Here is a 19,767-nt window from a genome sequence, read left to right as displayed (position 1 = left end):
TGTATATCCTTGTCCCTTCCAGAGGGAGCTGTAGTAGCGTCAAGAAGAAGCAGCAGCTGTAATCCTCAGGGCGTGTACTGTTTTATACATTTTTGTAAATGATATGAAGACCGAAAGGAGGAAAATAGTATATATCATCTTCTAAGAGCTCAGTCTCAAACCTTAAAGTCGACTGCACCAAGACAGCAAGAGAAAAGAATGTAAAATAAGACAATGGGCAGAATGTTTCCATCATTGATCTATCTGTTATTTTCTCTCCTCTCCGTTGTGCTATTTCTTTTTTTTTTTTTTTAAATGCTGCTCATCTGTGATTTGCCTCCAGGAGCCTTGGTTCTGACTGGCTGCAGAGGGGGGATTTCCCAGTTGATGCAGTACCAACACGTGACACTGCAAGGCAGTGTTGTAAATCTGTGCTGACAACATGTCATTAAGTGTTTCACACTGTGTTAGATAATGAGTAATTGGGGGGAATGCACATGCATCGTGGAAAAAAAATAAATAAATAAACGGTATTCACGAACGCATTAACCAGTTCGACTAATCTCTGTGAATACACACTAATGTTTGGTGGCACTGTCTCTGTTTTCTCTACTTGTGCCCCCACAACATTCGCTCCCCCCCCCCTGGACTGTGGGAACTGTCAGTAGAAACAGGCTGGCATCACACAGGAATGCCCTTTTTTTCTCTCTGTGATCTTTCTTGGCCGACATGCTGAAGGGGAAGCGAATTCTTGAGTGAGCAGGGAGGTACACAGAGGCTCCGAAATATCTGTGTATGGCTGGAAAAGTATGTAGGAAAGGGGGCACAGTGATGATGAAGATGACGTGCAGATTTAAAAAAAAAAAAGAAAAGGGGTTGAAGAGGTCGACTTTGACTCCCTGACATCAGTGAGTCAGTAGACAGTGGCTGAGGCCAAGGGCAGGACACAGTGGAATGGACAGACATAACTGTTTACATGTTATGTTATTGTTAAATTGGAGTTTGATTACTCGATTTGCCGTCTCATCTTTGTCTGAGATACTGGACTGCAGCAACATGGAGGAGAGGAAAATAGACTTTACCAGGAAGTTCCCTGGTTATAGAACGGCTAAAGGGAATTTTCAACGTTTGTCATCCAGGTTATAGTATATTCAAGGGTTTAGCTATAGGCAACGGTGATTGACTAACTATACAATTGCAGTTGCACATTATGTCACAGGCTCATGTTGTCAAATGTCGCGCAGAAACAAACAGCAGCATCCTAATGTGCGGATGCTTCCTGAGGCACAAGGCCCTGAAAAGGATCCTAATTAACGCAGAGAAATTCAGTCTGCAGCTGACATGCATGACAGCTGTGGGATTTGGCAGATTTATTTGCCAAACGTGGAATCCAAAGCTTCACAGAGAAGGCCCCAGATCAACAACGCCAGAATCCAGAACTAACTATTATTTGGGAATGTGTGGGCTCAAAATCTCTCACCGTGACAGAACTTATCTATCTATCTGTCCGTCTGTCTGTCTGTCTGTCTGTAAGAATAGCCTAATTATTAGTAAATTTAAGCAAATGTAGGCAGTGTTGTAATGTAAAGAAGTACAAATACTTGATTTCTATTTCTAGTAACTTTTACTTTTACTCCACTACATTTCCTCTATCTTTGTTACACGTTACTACCAAATAGAAGAAGAGTTGGTATTATGGTCTGTATAGAGCGTTCTTGATGAGCTGCTTTACACTATGGTTTTGCCATTCACCCATTTTTCATTCCCATTCACACACTGCAACATGGGGTTAAGTGTCTTGCTCAAGGACTCTATATAGACTAGCAGAGCCAGGAATTGAACCCACAACCTTCCAACTAAATGACAGCTCGCCCCCTCACTGAGCTACCACTTTTTTTAATACTTTTACTTCTAAAACTTAAGCACATTTTATATCAAAAAATTACTTTTGATACTTAAGTACAGCAAATGTCATATTGACGTTTACTTAAGTATTATTATAAAAAGTGACTTCAACTAAGATACTTTACTCACTTTTAGCCGTATACTTTATACAAGACTGAGATTAGGCTTCTCTGCATACATTATTGGGTGAAATCATCAATAGAATCTTACAGGAGAATCTCTAGTTGTGTATCTAAACCAGTCTTTTTGCTGCTCAATCTTCTTTCAAAAACATGTACATGTTGTTTAAACTCATATAAGTTCATATTTTGCCCTGAATGCACATGAAGGAAATCTCAGCTCTGTGTAAACAAAGATTAAACACATATTCAAATGAAGGACTTTTTTAAAAAACAACAACAAAGTTTTACATGCAGAGCAGATGAACTCAACATGGCTGTGGAAGTCCTCTCGTTGAACACACGCACTGGTGCATGTTAAACGGTGGATATCCTGTGTGTGTACTGTGACACTGGAGCAGCTACTGTGGGAGTACGCGCTCATAATCTGTGGAAAATTATTAGTGTGTGTGTGTGTGTGTGTGTGTGTGTGTGAGAGAGAGGGGGGCTGGGGCTGGCGGGGGTTTCCTTTTGGGGGTGTCGAAGCGCGTCCCACGGTTTGGGGATGGCGCTGTGTACAGTGGGAGAGAGCGAGCAGCCAAACTTTTGCAGCGCGCAGGCAGGGAAGTTCGCTGGGAAGGGGACGGACCCGTGAATCCCAACTTCTTCTGTCAAATGGATTTCCAGCGCAAACACGCGGACCACAGACTTGAAGTGACGCGGATGTACGCGCTGTTATGCGGATGTTTTTGACCGACTCTCCGTCCGTCCGTCCGTCCTTCCTTCCTCGACAGATAACAAGTTAACGGCGCGCTGTCTTCACCGCACGCTGCCGTTCCAATGGACTCTCGCCTATCTTATCATTCAGTGAGTAACTTGGACTAAAGTTGACTGGATGGTTTCCTGAGCTGCAGATAGATGCGGACCGGGAGCATGGCTTCACTGTTGACGCCGTGTCATGTAGCCTAGTCTTGGTTGTTTTTTTGTTTTGTTTTTTTTTTTGGAAAAAAAAACACAATGCACTCCCCCCGTGACAAGGACCTGGCACCCTTATCTCGGAAACACCGTCTCATGGCTGCAGCTATGCCCTGTGAGGACAGCCCTCTGCCCGGTAACATATCCAGGAGCGACCGGAATGGATTAGCAGGACTCATTCATTGTTTTATATGTGGCAGCGGAGTTTCTCCAGGGAAGGAAATAAGGTTGCAGGTGGCATACCAGAAAGAAAGGATTCCCTTTTTCCCGTTTCTACAGAACCAGGAGCCAGCACCGGGTGCGTGTGAAGTGAGCCCGGATGGACATGCGCTGGTGTGCGCCGTGTGCCACTGTTTCCTGTCGGAGCAGTGGAACTCCTTCGAGCGGAGCAGGACGCCCATTGAGAAGCGCATGTACTGGTTAAAACGGCCCTACCAGTACGACTCCCGGCGGGTCCCGCAGGAGTGGAACATATCCTATGACCTGGAGAGGAGAATCGGCATCGGCGGGGGCGCAGAGTCGGATTTCTCCTCTTTTTCTGAAAACGAGAACATGTCAGACCAAGAGATGGACATGGTGGACAGAGCCGGCGTGGGCAAAGACAAGTGTCTGAGAGCAGCGCCTGGCAAATCGCCGAGAGATAGTGGCAGGAAAAACAATGTCATCAGTGTTAAAAACAGCCCGGATTCACAGCGGGCGATCCGCTACCCGGTGGGTGTTTATGGGGCGCAGAGATCACCAAAAGCGGAGAGTGTTTTCCCTGCCAGGCGCGGGTCTAAGATTCTGAATAACCTCTGTCAATCATCAGAATCTCTGGTAAAGAGCCAGGAGAGATTCCCCCAGCGATGCTATGACAGCCCTCTCTCTGACACACCTGTGCAAGACAACGGGGTGATTATGCGCAACAGGCGATGGCTGGAGGAGGGGAATGTGAGACACGCGGAGCCGCGTCAGATCCAGCGTGTTGTCGACGGCAGCTGTGCTGCGTCCAGACATCCATCACTGCTGTACCGAGGAGCGGGCGAGGACCACGCCAACGCTGCTGTCACCACTAAATGTAACACAGCAGTGCACCAGGAAAACAACTCTGACAACTCTGATGAAGACGAGATTAATATAACAAGTGATGATGATGACGACAGAGACATGTATGAGGGCAGAACAGGCCCAGCTACTCAGGTGAGAGCTGCCAGAGAGCTGTCAGTGAGACAGGGTGTCCAGCAGCATGACACTGTGAGCTCCAGGCCAGAGGAGCGCGTGTGCTTCATCTGTGGCACTGGGCTCAGACATGATGACAGTTTCCAAGTCAGCGTTCAGAAACAGGAGAGGGCACAAGGCGAGCCCTTCTTCCCCTTCCTGTGGCTTCACTCCCCTCCCCGCGGTGCGGTGCCCATCAGTGTGGCAGGTACAACCCTGGTATGTGGAAGCTGCCACACTTCCCTCATGCAGCAGTGGCAGAGCTTCCAGCTCGCCGACGTGCCTGTCCTTCAGCGCCTCTATGTCGTCCCCCTCAACCAGACCACCAGTGCTCTCCATGCTCCGCAGCTCACCCCCCAGGAGGGAAAGGCCCCAGAGCCAGTGGAGTACATACCTAAACCCAAGGCTTCCCACGAGGCCTGTTTCCTCTGTGGCCAGGAGTGTAGAGGTGATATGAAAGTAGCATTTGCCCAGGCCGGTGCTGGCAAATCCCGTGGTGTGATGTATTTCCCCTTCATCAATATGTTGCCGTGCCCACCGAACGCCCAGGCGCTGAGTAACGGCCGCGTCCACTGCTGTCCGCAGTGTCATTTAATCCTGGAGGAGATCTGGAGCGCATACAGGCTCAGCCTCACCGAGGAGCTCATCACCTCCGTCAGCTCCTTCCTGGTCAGGTACCACGCTGCCATGGCCACCGAAGGGTCCGAACCTGGCAGTTCCCAAACAGGTGTGGCCTGCCGCCCCGGCAGCTCCATGTCGGTGTGTTACTTGTGTGGCGCTGAGTTGTTTGCAGGTGAGGAGTATCAGCTGCACGTCAACCCACCTGGTCGCTGTGGGGAGAGGGAGCCTTTCTTTCCCTTTCTCACTGTCCACCCTCCTGCTCCTCGCGCCAAGCCGGTGGATTCTACAGGCCTGGTGTCAGCCTGCAAACTCTGCTATCATGACCTGCGCGCTCAGTGGGCCCTGCACGAGAGCAAGGGCCCAAATCACTCCATTCCTTCTACGTCTGGTTTACCCGGTGCCAGTCCCCAGCTGCCCAGCTCCCCCTGGGCCCGGCAGTACAGCTGTGAGGCCTTTGTGTGCTTCTTCTGCAGGCAGGAGCAGCGCAGGCAAGGCAGGCTATGCGCTGTCAACATGGCCAGGCTCCCCGTGTTCCTGTACGCCCCCCGCAGCACGCGCACACTCCTGGTGGACGATGGAAAGAGACTGGTGATTGGCTCGTGTGTGGAATGTAAGGCCATGGTGCAGGTGGGACAGAGAATGCAGCAGGACAGGGAGAGACTTGGACACGCATCCTCCGGGGAGGAGAGGAGAGAACCGGAATCGGCCTCTCCACGGCTGAGACACATGGTAAGAGCAATGCAAACTGCCTGATGTGATTGTTCCCCCCCGGTGCACTTATTACTCATGAGAATGACATTCATGCTGTTTCCTCCTGCACCCCCACAATGTTTGCCCTAATACAACCTCTGAGTCACACAGGGACGGGTGATTTTTAAACTTTTTCGGGGGTGGGAGCGTACACAGCTTGGATGAACAATGATGAGACAAACAATTTTCATGAAAACTTACTTGTATAAACACCACAGGAGAAGTATGGGGATCCGAAGGCCAAGGGCAGCCTCGTGTTTGCTGCGGTGCATATGTATGTGTGTGTGTGTGTTGCAGTGTGTTTATTTGAGCAAGCATGACTGAGTGTGCCTCAGCCAGTGCTGAAGTTTGTTTTGGTTCGAGCACGTTAAGGGTCTTGAGGAGTATTTCCAAGGAAGTTAATGAGTTACATTATTTAGACAGACAATGACAAAAAACAACAACAACACAAATGCATGCAAAAGAAACGCCAAGCAGATGTATATTTCCTTAGAAAACAAACTTCAAAAACGCCTGCAGGAAGTTGGACTGATTATTCAAAGTGATCAGTCTCCATTTATAGTGAGCGGTGATTTCAATACATTTTCATCAAGTCTGATTGCTCAGTAAACAATACAAATTAGAAGTAAACAAAGCAGACTGACACATTTATGGATTTGGTTTGTCACAAATGTCTTATTTCTATTTGTTCCCAGGACTTGAGTAATATACAGAGTGACTTTATTTTAAAAATAAATATACAACTTGCATTGAATTCCTCCATCTTTGCATGTGGAAATATTAGCTCAAATATTGCAAATACTCAGACCTGGCAATTACCTGCTCTCTTGCACTAGGCCCCTTTTTCACGGGAGACATTTTGACAGGTCTTAGTGGGAGAAGCGCAGGTGAAAGTAATCATATTAATGATGGATTAGTGCCACTTAGCTTCCACAGTTGCAGGAGTGCGTGCCGTTACACTGTCGTACTGTCCTGACTTGAACTGAGCGCTGCCGTCATTAATGTTGCCAGGAACACCTGTGGCTCTCCTGCTAAAACATGTTAAAATACCTGCAGATGTTCAGTGGGAAAGTATATCGTGTGTGCTCAGTGTGTGTATATCGGTGTGAAAAGGAAGAGATGACACTTTAACGAGAATCTGCAGAAAGTAGAGTGTGTCATGTCTGTCTGTCACGGCACGACGTAAATCCATGGCTCTGTTATTGCCTCATGTGACATCATCGATCATGATCAATGGCATTTGTCATTAGTACCTTTTCTTTTTCACCTCCCCCCTCAATAACACAGTCATTAAATCCACATTTCTCAGCTTTTTCCAAATGATCAATAGCAGAGAAATGTCGTTTTTTTTCCTTTTGGTGCCATATGGAGGTTTTAGTGTAGTGCAAATGAAGGACGATGTGTTGATGAAGGGCTGAGTACCATTTAGACGGCCAGTTGGCTCCGTGTGCAGCTCTGCACGGCTCGGGCTTATCCGACTCTCTTTATTATCTGTCTCGGTGTTCGTGTCCAAGATGGTCTCAGATGAGCTCATAGCAATCATATGTAAGAGGCTACTCCTGATATAGAACCAGCTCCATAGCAGAGTGCCTGGAATGAGAGTGAGTGGTGTCAGCCAGGGCAGGCAGGGTTTCAGGTGATCATTTTGGACGGCGAGCGTTGCAGGTGGCACAGCCACTTTTGGCTTAAGTGAGCGCGGTGACCTCATGGCTGCGAGAGTGCCAGTGTTTCTGTGGGGAGGGAGGGAGGGAGGGAGAGTGAAAGAGCTGCGGGGCAACAGGTGCTCTGTCCTCTAGTGTCATCTTATATGCTGGAGAGCGTCTGTCATCACTGGGGTTTGGGGCTGTCAGGAGGGAGTGCCCATCTGGTTTCCCTTAGTGCTATGTGTGCCTGGTTGAGTTGACTGTACAGTGGCAAAGATTACCCCATGCTCCCAGACAGGCATTCTATCCTATCCTATTCTATTCTATTCTATTCTATTTTATTCTATACGTTGCCTCAGTATGCTCCTTAATATCAAGAAAGTTTGGAGCAGAGTCAGTTCCAGTAACGACTTCACATTTCACATTTCGAATTCAAAGACATAACCGAGACCGAGGCAAGACAGAGACATGTCATACCATGAATACTCCTCGCTCGCTATGGTGTAAACATGATTATTCGTGTATGAGCGCTCATCCTGTGAAGTGTGAAAAGGTCGCGTCGTGCTATGATGCATTTTTTTTTCCACCTGCTTAGTGAGATATAAGTCTATGAAATGAGATCTGACACAGGACACTGTAGTCGCTGTTAAGTGACACGCAGGCGCACACACACGCGATCTGCTGCTGTCGGCTGTTGCTGTGTGTAATTATTATGTTGGACGTGACCTTTGACAGGTGTGTGAGTTCCACCAGCCGCCTTCTGGGGAGGGTCTACTGGTCAGCATATCCTTCACTTGCGCTCTCGAGAAAACAGATGTCCCCTTTACGGCACAGAATCGTGTTAGGAAGGAATTTTGTACGTTTTTAGCTTGGCAAATTTGGGATAAGATTGCAGAATGACATCATTATTATCATATGTATATGTATATATATATATACATACACATACATATATATATATAGATATACATATACATACATATATGTGTGTATATATATATATACACGTATATACATACATATATATGTATGTATGTCGTAGTGTTCATAAGGTTTTGTGATTTGTGACTTGTGTGATGACACACTGACCTTTGACCACAGAAATCTACCTTTGAGCCAAAACGAACGTTTGTGCCAGATGCGATAAAAAGTCCTACCAGATTTTTTAATTTCCACATGAGGCCACTCCAGACCATCACAATCTAATCAGTGAATCTCTCGAGTTCAAATGTTCGTGCCAAATATGAAGACATCAAGATATTCCTGAGACACTACATCAAACGCATGTTTTGTATTACAGTGGCTTTGACCGCTCATGTAGTCCGACGGAATTTTTGTACTAACTTTGAATAAATTCCCCCAAGGTCTTCGTGACATATTGTATACATCATAATCACGGGATGAACGGACAAAACCAAAAAACACGGTGCCTCTGGCCATTGGCTGTTGCCAGGCACAGAGCCATGGAAACATGATGGAGGGATAGATGAAAACTCAAATGATTAGGGCCCTAAGATAAACACATGATATCTGTTATGTGTTGGATCAGATACCAATGCTGATACTCTCTCTCTCTCTCTCTCTCTCTCTCTCTCGCACCAGTCAAAGTAGAAAATCAGCAGCAAATGCAAACGTGACTTGAGTTTGCGTCGTGTTCGGATTTGCCAAAGTGACCGAAAACTTACCGACTTACTGGCAGAAGACCAGCAGCTCCTGTGTCTATTCAGATTGTGGCGCGTGAGATAAAGCCAACTCAAGGCATACATATTCTTACGATATGGAAGACTTAGACTCTAAGTGAGCTCTTTGTTAAGTGGCTAAAAAAGATTTTAACCACTTAACAAAGAGATATCTCTTAACTGCTGTTGTTTTAAGGATCAGAACTCAGATCAGAAGTTTAAAATGATTAAAATAATCCCACCGTCTCCTTCAGAGAGATTTCTGCACGTACATAACAGGTCTAACACTGTCAATAAACAACCATCAGTTCAGAATTACAAAGATATCGCTCAATTACATACCATAATACATTTTTTTTTTTAGCATGGTTATTATTGTTGGGCCATTAGAAGCTCAGAGCTGCATGAGTGCAGTGTGTCTGTGTGTGTATGGGAGGGTTTGTGTGGTTGCCGTGGTTGTGCTGGTGTGTGTGTGTGTGTGTGTGTGTGTTTGGTGTAAAAGATGGACTGTGTTCTCACTTCATGGCCCATATCCTGTGAAAGAGGTATTTGCACTCAAAGGAAAAACATGCTGGCAACGTGACAGTGTCGCCGAGTAAGATTTATAACGTAGTGAAAGATGGAGCGGGGGGTGGGGACGGGGACGGGGGGGGGCAAAATTACACTTTGAAATGTGGATGCAAAGTTGAAAACGGGGACAAAGAAATGATCCTCACTGAATTATTGGGAGGAGAAGAAGAGTGGAGGGGGCTCAGAGGAGGTGAGGGGTTAATGGGATTTAAATCACATCCATCGCTAAACATATGATAAAGTTCCATTCTTATCAATTCATCACAGGAGGAGCAATTTCACCAGAGCCAGAAATTGAATTCTATTAAAAAAATGTGTTAATCTGAGTCATGTGAGGTGGTGCGGTCATAGCATATGTTGTTTGCTGTCCCTGTGCATGCCTGAGCGTACGAGTTTGCTAAGTTAAAACCATTCATATTGCACGTTTCAGTCGTGGAGTTGGACGTGCTGCCTTCGCGTTTCACCATGAATCCTCTGGTATATGAAGGGCTTATGTTCAAAGCTGTTGAAGGTGGGTTTTGATTAGGCACTCAAAGCTTTTATCACCCTCTTCCCACTAACACCCTTCAGTCTTCCATTCTTGGCGACGTCTGGATGGAGAGATCAGATCTGGAACGGAGTCGATGAGAAGGACGACATGCTCCAATGTCTGAGTCGTTTTTTTTCCCTTTTATGTCTCAGAAATGCGTCATGTTTGAGGGACGCCATGACACCCTCGGCCAAGGCCAAGGCTTTCTATCCATCAACAGAGATGGACAGAAAGCAAAATGACCCACTTAGTGGGTCTTTTTCAGCTTCACAGCATGAAAAAGATGCACAATGACGTAAACCGACAAGCATCAACAATTTAATTAATCAGCAGACTGCGCTGGAGCGACTGTCTGTGTAGCAGCAGCTCCTTCTTCCTTACGCTTCTGTGAACTGCTGCAGCGAGTGCTCGTGTGGTGATGGATGGAAGTGACCTACGTGTGAAAAGTGGTGGCAGGAGACAGAATGTGAGCTCAGTTTGTGAATTCAGTTCACTTTGTTCTAATGCAAAATGTGCAATAGCAATATATAATTCAGTATTTAAAAAAAAAAAAAGACACCATTTAAGCACGGTACTATTTTAAAAATAAACAACCGTATTGTAACATGCAATACCCAACCCTGGTAATTGCGCTTGCCCACAGTGCATACAGCATGAAACAATAGCTCTGTGTCAAGAGAAATCAGTGTAGGACCCTGAGACGGAATCCATTCATTCATTCATTCATTCAGCTTTATCCTGATCTGGAGCCAGTCCTAGCTGACATACGGCATAAACGTTGCCCTGCTTGCTTTTGTGTTGTGCTCCACATCAGTTTCAGTTTGGTCCAGCAGACACCTCACTGAAGTGATTTCAAACATATAACACACATGTCTCTGTACAGATTCACCAACCTAACCCCTAACCCTGATCCCTTACAGTCCAACAGTGGTGAGCGTGCTAACCTCAGCAACCTCTCAGCTCATCTTCTACAGGCACTAACTTGAGGAGAAACCAAACCAGCGAATGGAGCTTTTATCTCTATTTTTTTCCCACGTGAACTCTGTATTAAAAGGTTTGCTTTTGGCACCGTTTGGTGAAATGATCCATGATGATGCCTGTAGAAGTTGCGAGGGAGGCATTTGTGCTGACTGGATTTTTCCTCTCAATTTTGATGCTGCGGATAGTTAAAGATGTCGAGACTTTCTAGGTTTGATGGAAGCAAATGAAAGAGCAACGCCATGGGAGAAAGGACAGGGTGAAAATGCAATAGAGGGAGCAATGCACCTCCCAATCATTTGGCCAATGAGCCAAAGCGTGATGTGAAACTTGTAAAGCTCCTGGTGAGAACCAAGTCGGTTTGAGTTTCTGCTTCTGTTGCAAAACAAGCTAAAAAAAAAAAGAAGAAGAAATAGTCGGACAATAAATTCAATAATGTGTGTCTGGATGGATGGAGTGTTCCAGACGTGGGGAGACTGCCTTGCATCATCTGTCATGTATGAAATGTGTGCGTCTGTACTTAAAGACAATATCTTAAATCCATATGCTTACATTCTGAGAAGTGTCAGACCTTTTCAGGACTCTACATCTGCTGTGTTCTACTGTGGGGGGGGGCTGGCATTTCGTGGCAACATGCCAGTGTGTGAGAATGACGCTATATTGCCCCGAAGTCTGGGTTTCACAGTAGTAAACTCAGACTGACTGAGGTAATTATAGATTATAATGTAACTATAGCTTTGCCCTCTCTCTGACAGTTACCCTCTGGCCACAATCCACCCACAGCCACATGTAAACGCATACATTCACATACGTGCACTACACTTACATCCATGCAGCGAGTGTGATCTTGATCCTCATTTATGCAGAGAACAGCTGCAAGTGTGTGTGCGTTTTTGTGCACATGTGTGTCTGCCAGGTGGTCGGGAGTGCTGGCAGGTGTTTGCACCCTGTGTGTGTGTGTGGGTTTTGCGGTCTTGCACCTGGATACAGCTGGAGTGTGTGGCAGCACGGGAGCTAATAGTGGAGCTATTTCCTTGCCAGAGATTTAATGTGTTAACCTGTGCTCTCAGATGACGGGATTATACTCGTTGACTGACTTTCGCCGACTTATTCTGGGCGTTGTTGATCAATAATTCCATCATAACCTTTCAGCATAATGTAAATCAATTGATCTGAGGGGGAGAGCGACACCTCTGCAGCTTCTTGGAGGTCTGCAGCCTTTGCACCCTCTGATTTGTCAAGTTACATCACAGAGAGTGAGAGCTCTCTTCTTGGTTCTTCAAATACATGCTGCAAAAAAAACACAAAGGCAAGGACAACACATGCAATTAAACATGGACGAAAACATGTATGCCTGTTTGTGCTCATCTGACGAGAAGAGCTTGCAATCCAATGTATTTATAAAGCACATTTTAAACCAACACTGTTGACCAAAGTGCCGTACAGTAAAACATAAACAGAGCACAACCCACACCAAGAGGCAAAAGAGGCAAAAACACAGGCCATACACTCACACTAGGTTGAATACTAAAGAGAAAAGATGTGTTTTTAAGACAGGAAGTGATGTCAGGAAGTCTAATGTGACGCGACAAACCGCAATTCCACAATTTGGGCGCAACGATCAAGAGCTGCCGATCAGTGCCGATAAAGTGGAGCCATTAGACACCTGATCAAACAATAATAGCTTAAAATTGATCATGTAGTGTACTGGAAGCCAGTGACGAGAAGCCAGATTAGGAGAGATAAGTTATTGTCAAACTTCCCCAAACATTAGTATTTAAAAAGGAGTGACGCTAAGGTCAGTGTGTATGGATGTTTCACTTTTAGAGTATATGTATATATATATATATAGATAGATAGATAGATAGATAGATAGATAGATAGACAGATAGACAGATATACTCCATTGCCTCTGCACATAGACAACCAGCCAGCCAACCAGAGCAGAGATAATAATTAGCATTACTGGTGATCTCCTGGGAGCTTATTTTGGCTGAAGAAGACATTCCCTCCTTGGTATTATTGCCTCCTCCTAAGTCCTGGCCCTGACCCGTCCCCCCCCTCCCCCCAAAATGCCACCCAGCCACCTGGCCTGTCACATACTCAGCTTGTCCTGCCAGTTCCAGGACAGCTGGGAAGAAGGAGACGAGAGGGATGTTTGGCCTACGCCTCGCAATAAGCCACAGACTGCGATATGTCTGGAATAATGCAGTTGTATATCTCGCATTTGTACTATTTTGAGATCTTGGCTGCGTGCTTAAATTAGATCCTTAACTCAGACAATGGTGGAGACACTTGCTGTCGTAGATTTTTGCTTGTTGGAATAGTCTCTGTGTCTCTGTGGGTCCCTTTTGCCTAATTTGAGCAGTTGAGGTTAATATTTGTCACTTAGTAGCGCCTTAGGCTAGCGTCGCAGTTTCCACATCCACAACTCGGCACAACATTGTCGAGTAGGCTCAGAGTTATGCACATTTCATCATCAGAGCACGACTGCGAGGTTTTGAATTTGATGTGTCCGTAGAGAGCTTCTGTGTTCCACACTAAGTACACTCCAATTCGACTAGAACCTAGTGTAATGAGAACAACTCTTTGCCTGTGGTGTCTGCAGCTGCCCACAGCAGTACATGCACACGTACGCAAGGGAGGATAATTGAGGCTTTATTTTCGGTGATGATTCAGTTGCCGTGGCTGGGAAGCAATCCAGAGCACCGTGCAAACAAAGAAGGGCTCCGTCAGAGAGGCCTAAACGATAGCCAGGTGACTTCAATGGAGATACCGTCGAGCTGTGAGTGGACATGCGTGTATTAGCACCGATGTAGTCAGGAGTTGAGTTGCTGGGACTTTGTGAATACTTTCCATGGACAAATGTCTCCCGCATTGACGTGACCATCCCATGAGTCACAAATAAACCATCACTGTTTTTCCATTTGTGTGACAGATAGATACCACAGATACTTCCCGGAGGGCTGTCATTATTTATTTGTTACTTTCTGCCTGTTATCCCTGTCAAGAATGCCATTTGCATGGTTGGAATTTTATTAATATAGATTTCATGTAGCCGTTTACCACCTCCGGTGATGCCTATGGTTTATTGTGAGCATGCCTAACCTAATCCGAGGATGCGAGGATGGCAGCGTGCAAGCATACGAGCTGCCAGCTTGGTCAGTGGTATTTCCCACATGGTCAAGAGCCGACACACCAGTCGCAGTTAATGTGCCGAGCACGGCCCCAAGGCTGTGGTGATGTAGTGAGAGTGGTAATAAGTCACTGGAGGAGGTCTGACCCGTCACAAGCTATCTCCAGTGGTATGGCTGCAGTGTTGTATCACAGGTTTACAGGGACAGGATATGTTCTGACCACACTCACATCGCATTAGAGGACAACTCGCCGTGGACTTTAATGAAGAAAATACAAGACCTTTAAAATCCGGTGTTCCTCCCTCATTATAAAATGCTTAAAATGTTATTAAAGCCAACCGAGGCGGAGGAGCTTTAGATGTTTTTATGTGCTTCTACAGGGGGCTGTAAAAATAGGACTTGGCTCAAGTGAGGTGTCAGAGGTCTTCTCCTCTCTCCTTTCTTTCTCTTTCTTCTCCCAGCTCTGTCATCTGTCCATCTCCTCAGTACCACCATCAGCTCAGTCCTCTTTCTTTCTTTCTTTTTCTTTCTCTGCCCCCCTCACCCTTTTCCCTCTTTTTCCCCCATTTCTTCCCCTCACTTCTAACCCCCCCCACCCCCTCCCCTTCATCTCTCCCTGTGGTATTAGCGGGGGCCACATGTTGCTGGCCTCTCCTGGTGGTGTGAGCCCCATAGCAGACCCTGGCTCCAGGCTGACGCGTAGCTTGGTGTGTGTGTGTGTGTGTGTGTGTGTGTGATGAGAGGGAGAATGTAATGTGTGCCTGCATGCCTAGGTGTGTGTGTGTGTGTGTGTATGTATGAGGCCGCTAACACAGTAACCTGATAGTGGCGCGGCTGAGCTGTACAGAGTGGAGCAGTGCTGTGATTTATCCCGCAGGCTCAGCAGATGGCTGCAACAGGAGTTTGTTTAAGTTTGCTTCAGAGCCGGGCAAGCAGCCAGGAGCATAGAAAGGCCCTGCCAGAAAAATGTTCACTAACTCTGGATGCCTAACCACACTACTCCCCCTCTCCTCTCCCTTCTGCTTTCCCCTAACCCCTCACAGCCCCCTTAGTCCAACTCTCTCTCTCTCAGTCGCTCTCTCTCACACACACACACATGCTCACATGCTCTTGCAGACTTTCTGTCGCTACTCTCCTTTTACCCCTCTCTAATTTCTCTTTTTCCTCCCATCTGCTTCACACACATGCTTACACACACACACACACACACACACACACACACACTCACATGCACGCTAGTTTTTGCATGCTTTTCTCCTCTGTCGGCCACATCCTTGATGCAGACATGATCTCACACCTCAGGAGGGGGGCATTTAAAGACGGTCCATTCTGGTGGGGGTCTCCTGAACACAACCATATGACCGACAAGTTGCTGCTCATTCTGGACCAGAGAGAAGCAGAGACACTAACAGAAGCACACACACACACACACGCACACATGCACACACGCACACATTTCGCCCAGTGCGCACATTGCAGATGATTTATGAGATTGAGTCCAGTTGGGTTTTGATGTCCATGGCTCTGGTTCAAGCTCTCGGGCTCTGTTTGCAAATGTGATGACAAGACCTGTCACATCATCTCAGGTCAACGAGGTGATAACTTCTGACCTTCTCCTCCACACACTAGCCTTTTCCTTTTGTTTTTTTATTGTCTTATCTGTCGCTGAGCTGTTTCTTGTCTTTTCCCCCTCTTCAGAGTGAGTGCAGAGTCTTTTGAGCCTGACTTAATGATTTTTTTTTCTCTGGTTAATCTACTGAAGCTGGATTACCTGCTTGAAGTTGACGACAGCCAATCAGAGTGATTTATCCCTGTGAGATGCTTCTGTTGCTGATACAGTGGTCTGACAGCCGACTGTTTGATTTGATTTTGCTTGTTTACACGTGCACAAAAAACACAAATAATATATGCACAATCAAGAGCAAGCGTGATGGAGAGATGCATAAGCCCACAGGAGGCTTATTTACTGCATTCTCTGTGGCATAAATCAAGGAACAAAGGAAAAAATAAACAGGAATCAAGAATGAAAAGGGTGAGAAGAGGAAGAGGCTGAGCCAGGAAATTTCTAGACCTCAATATTTTATTCATGTAGCATCGTTAAAGGATACTATCAAGCTGCAACACACTGACCTGGGATAGAAGGCTTTGTGTTTACGTATATAGATGCGTGCGTACCTTGAGTTTAATGAAATAGTTCTGTGTCTTTGTCCTCTTTTCCTTCTTTGTCTCTCAACATTATGAAACCTCAGCGAAAACTAAAGTCATCCAACACATGTTGCTGGTTTGCTCTTGTTACGCCACGGAATTGACAAAACGACGAGTATCAATATCTCCTTACTTTTCTCAGTGAATTGTTTATTAAACAGCGCTGTCCTCCAGTTCTGCATGCCTGACATGCACACGGGTGCAAGAGCCTGTTTGGCTGCTTGCGACCCAGGTTTATGCATCCCTATCCTTCACTTCCACAGTGACTCTCCAGTCACTTTTTCTGCTCTGCGTTCTCATTTTCTTTCTCACACTGTCCGAGCTTGATTCTAGACAGTCTCTAAGTCCATACCTAACCAATGGAAGGAATGGGACATCCCGGTATGAGTAATGTATGTATGTATGTATGCGCTCTATCTATATGACTAATTGCGGAGAGGCTGTTGTGTTTTGGCACAGATGGTTGTTGTTGTTTCCTCTGAGGCAAACATAAGTTATGCCTCCTGTCTCTTGCGGCTTCAGGCCAGAGAACCACCTCAGTGTTATCTTTACTGTATAAGCCTGCAACACTTAGCAGCATAAGAGGCACGTGTGAGATCCAACAATATACTGCACATCAATATTTATTCCCTATATTATTATTATTATTGTGGAGAAAAAACAGTGTTCACTGAGAGAGAACATGAAAACATGCCATACAATTTGCATCAAATTAAATGAAAACAAACCAACAACCTTCCTTCAAGGCAGCTCTCCTTATTAAAGTTTTTTTTTTTTTACTTTTACATATTGTTTGAAAGAAAGCAAAAAAAACAAAAACAACCCCACATGTCATGGTCTTTCTAAATGCCAGGAGATGATCTGATATTTAAATCATACTCCAGAAAAAGACAGAGCCCCCCCCCCTCAAAAAAAAAACCCCATCATCAGTAGCAGGTAGATGTCAGGAAATATAGCTTTTTAATCATACACATCATTATTACTATTCCTGTGATGTTTGGAGATACCTTTCTTTATGTACGACTCTACTTGTGCTCTTTCTTTTTTTTTACCCCCGCTGAAACCTACACATTAGACAGAAAAGACAAAAGGCGGAAAAAGGACGACAAGAGAGAATTCTTTATAAGGGTCTCGTATCTGCGTGCAGCTTTGCCCCTCGGTTTCCTTGGAGGAAAGGAAGTGAGCGGGTCACAGGTCAGGCAGCTTAGCAGCCTATGAATATTTATATGACAAGGTTATACTCGATTGACACGAATGTGCTCAGCCAGAATTATTTCCACAAGTATTCTTGTTTCCTATATTACCTTTTATACGCTTTCTATGGCGTATATAATTATTAGATAATAAATTCAAATTGCATCTGTTACTAGAAATACTATAGCTAAGTTCTCCCACCAGAGGAGCACAGATGCCCACACTAACTTGTGATTTACTGCAATTATTATCCAACCCTTTTCCTTTTTTTTTTTAAGCTTTGTAAAATAGCAAATTAGATCACCCTCTCTCTTGCTTTAACTGACTGGTATTTGTACAGATTTCCCCCAGAGGATGAGGATGAGGAGATCGAACCCTGATTGTACCGAAAAAAACAACATTTAATTGGTAACAGTAATACCAGTCAGGTACTTCATGTTCTTTTTTTAACCAAAAATAAATAAAACCATGTGCCATCTTTGATCTCCAGTCCACCGAGGCTCAAATCCAGTCCACAATTCATTGAAGAACACAGTGTGGATTGTGGGTCCTTTCAGAAACAGCATTCATAAATAAGCAGGTTATTTTCTCTGTCCTTTTTATAAAGGATAATATTATTATGTCTTTGGACTGTGCCAGATGGGGTGTGTTTCCACCTGTCGGTGTGTCCGAGGAGAGCAGCGAGTCTGGAGGCTTCTGCAAACCAGAGCCCCAGACAGACTGACGCGGGCTGAGCAGTGATCAGACGCGTGTTTGACTAGCACTCAATGTGGAACATGTGTCCACAGTGTTGGACAGACAGCAGGCTTTGGATGGGCTCCCACTCTGCACAGCTCCACAGGTGTCAGAGTTGCTCATTGTTTTGTATGAGCTGGTGATTGTACGAGAAGGCTTTCATGTGTTCCGTGCACACATGCGAGTGTTTTGGGTGCTCGAGCATCTTGAGTGTCTGTCAGCGCTGATCAAAGCCGCCTCTCTCTGTTGTTTTCCTCCATTTGGCTGAGTCAGTGTGCTCTGAGTTCCGAGCTGCTTTTATGGAGTGTTGCGGAGCCAGTCGGTGGCCTGTGCCTGCATGGCTGTGGTTCTGTTGGAGCTCCACGATAGGCCGTTAAACCTGACTGACAGCTCTGCTTTACAAGCTGCTATACATCAACCCGTGGACCTGCTGCAGCCGTGGGAACACGGACACGTATGTTTTCCACGCGTGTGCGTATGAGAATCGTGGAGTATAGGTGGGGGTCAGCATGGAGCAGAAACAGGGCCTGTCGCTGAATGATAAGGGCTGTTGACCCTCTGACCTGTACCTTGCTGTGACAAGGTCATCTCAAGTTACGCCTGGCCAAATGTTCCTCGTCTCCTGGCGTTAAAACGGGAAGGTCTAACCTCTGTAACCGAAACCTTTTCTATTGCCCGGTGATGGATGATGTTCTTCAGTGTAACCTTATGTTCAACAAACACAGACAAATGAACAAACAATGAGTGTAGGCATGGCAATCAGAGTCTAAATCATACTATTACAATATTTTGTTTGTGATAACCTTATTTTAACTTCTGCAGGTTTGGGCTAAAGAAGAAAATATTTTTTTATAATATAATGAAATAATTTTACATTTACTGTTTGTCTACAGGAAGGCAGGAAATGTCTCCACCTTAATATTACAAGCGTCTAGTTTATTGCCAAGATGATGCTAATTTGCTTTGGTGTTTTGTTGTATATAGAACATAGAAATAGTATAAAGTAAAAGGGATAGTGTGTGATAGAATTTAAGGAAATTCATTAATTAAGTATTGTAGGGACAACAACTTAAAAACACGTATTTTTGGTCATATTTTGCTTGTTTCTTTTACCACTACATGGTTTGGGATCCATAAAGTACCTCTATCTACCTAGGGAACATTCCATTCTAGTCTATTATTTTGATGCTTTGATTAGAGAGATGGTAGGACTGTGCCTCGACTGGAAACTGCCTCAGGATCTAGACATGGGTAACATTTAATTGAATGTAGAGATGCTGAGGATCTAGAAGATGACGAGGACTCTGCTGAGTTTGACCCGGGCGCTGATGGTGACAGGGGGTGAAGGAAGGTCGTAGCTGATCTGAAATGACGGTTTCCTGCAAAGATCACCAGCCCCTATACCCTTCAGGAGGAAGTTGTTGCAAAGGGTTAGGTCAGTTTTGATAATTGGGGATTACAACCACACCACCACCTCTCAACGCTGTCAATCAAAAAGTGGTTCAGCATCTCAGACAGTTCCTCCAATCATCATGTATCAGCCCAGATTTTGTCGTGTTCATCCAATTACTG

The 19,767-nt window shown here is 45.4% G+C and overlaps 1 protein-coding gene across 1 annotated transcript in view; it reads left to right on the top strand.

The window, feature by feature from the left end:
* Positions 1 to 2,999: 2,999 nt before the first annotated feature.
* gse1b (Gse1 coiled-coil protein b) overlaps positions 3,000 to 19,767 on the top strand; it is a 153,639-nt gene continuing 136,871 nt past the window's right edge. Inside the window, 1 exon segment of the mRNA XM_044029538.1 lies at positions 3,000 to 5,504. Within this exon segment, the coding sequence (XP_043885473.1) occupies positions 3,000 to 5,504 (2,505 nt within the window).

This window comes from Solea senegalensis, linkage group LG7 (assembly GCF_019176455.1).
Source record: "Solea senegalensis isolate Sse05_10M linkage group LG7, IFAPA_SoseM_1, whole genome shotgun sequence".
NCBI lineage: Eukaryota > Metazoa > Chordata > Actinopteri > Pleuronectiformes > Soleidae > Solea > Solea senegalensis.
The sequence above is the reverse complement of the archived record's forward strand: the minus strand, read 5'-3'. Positions and strand labels throughout refer to the sequence as shown.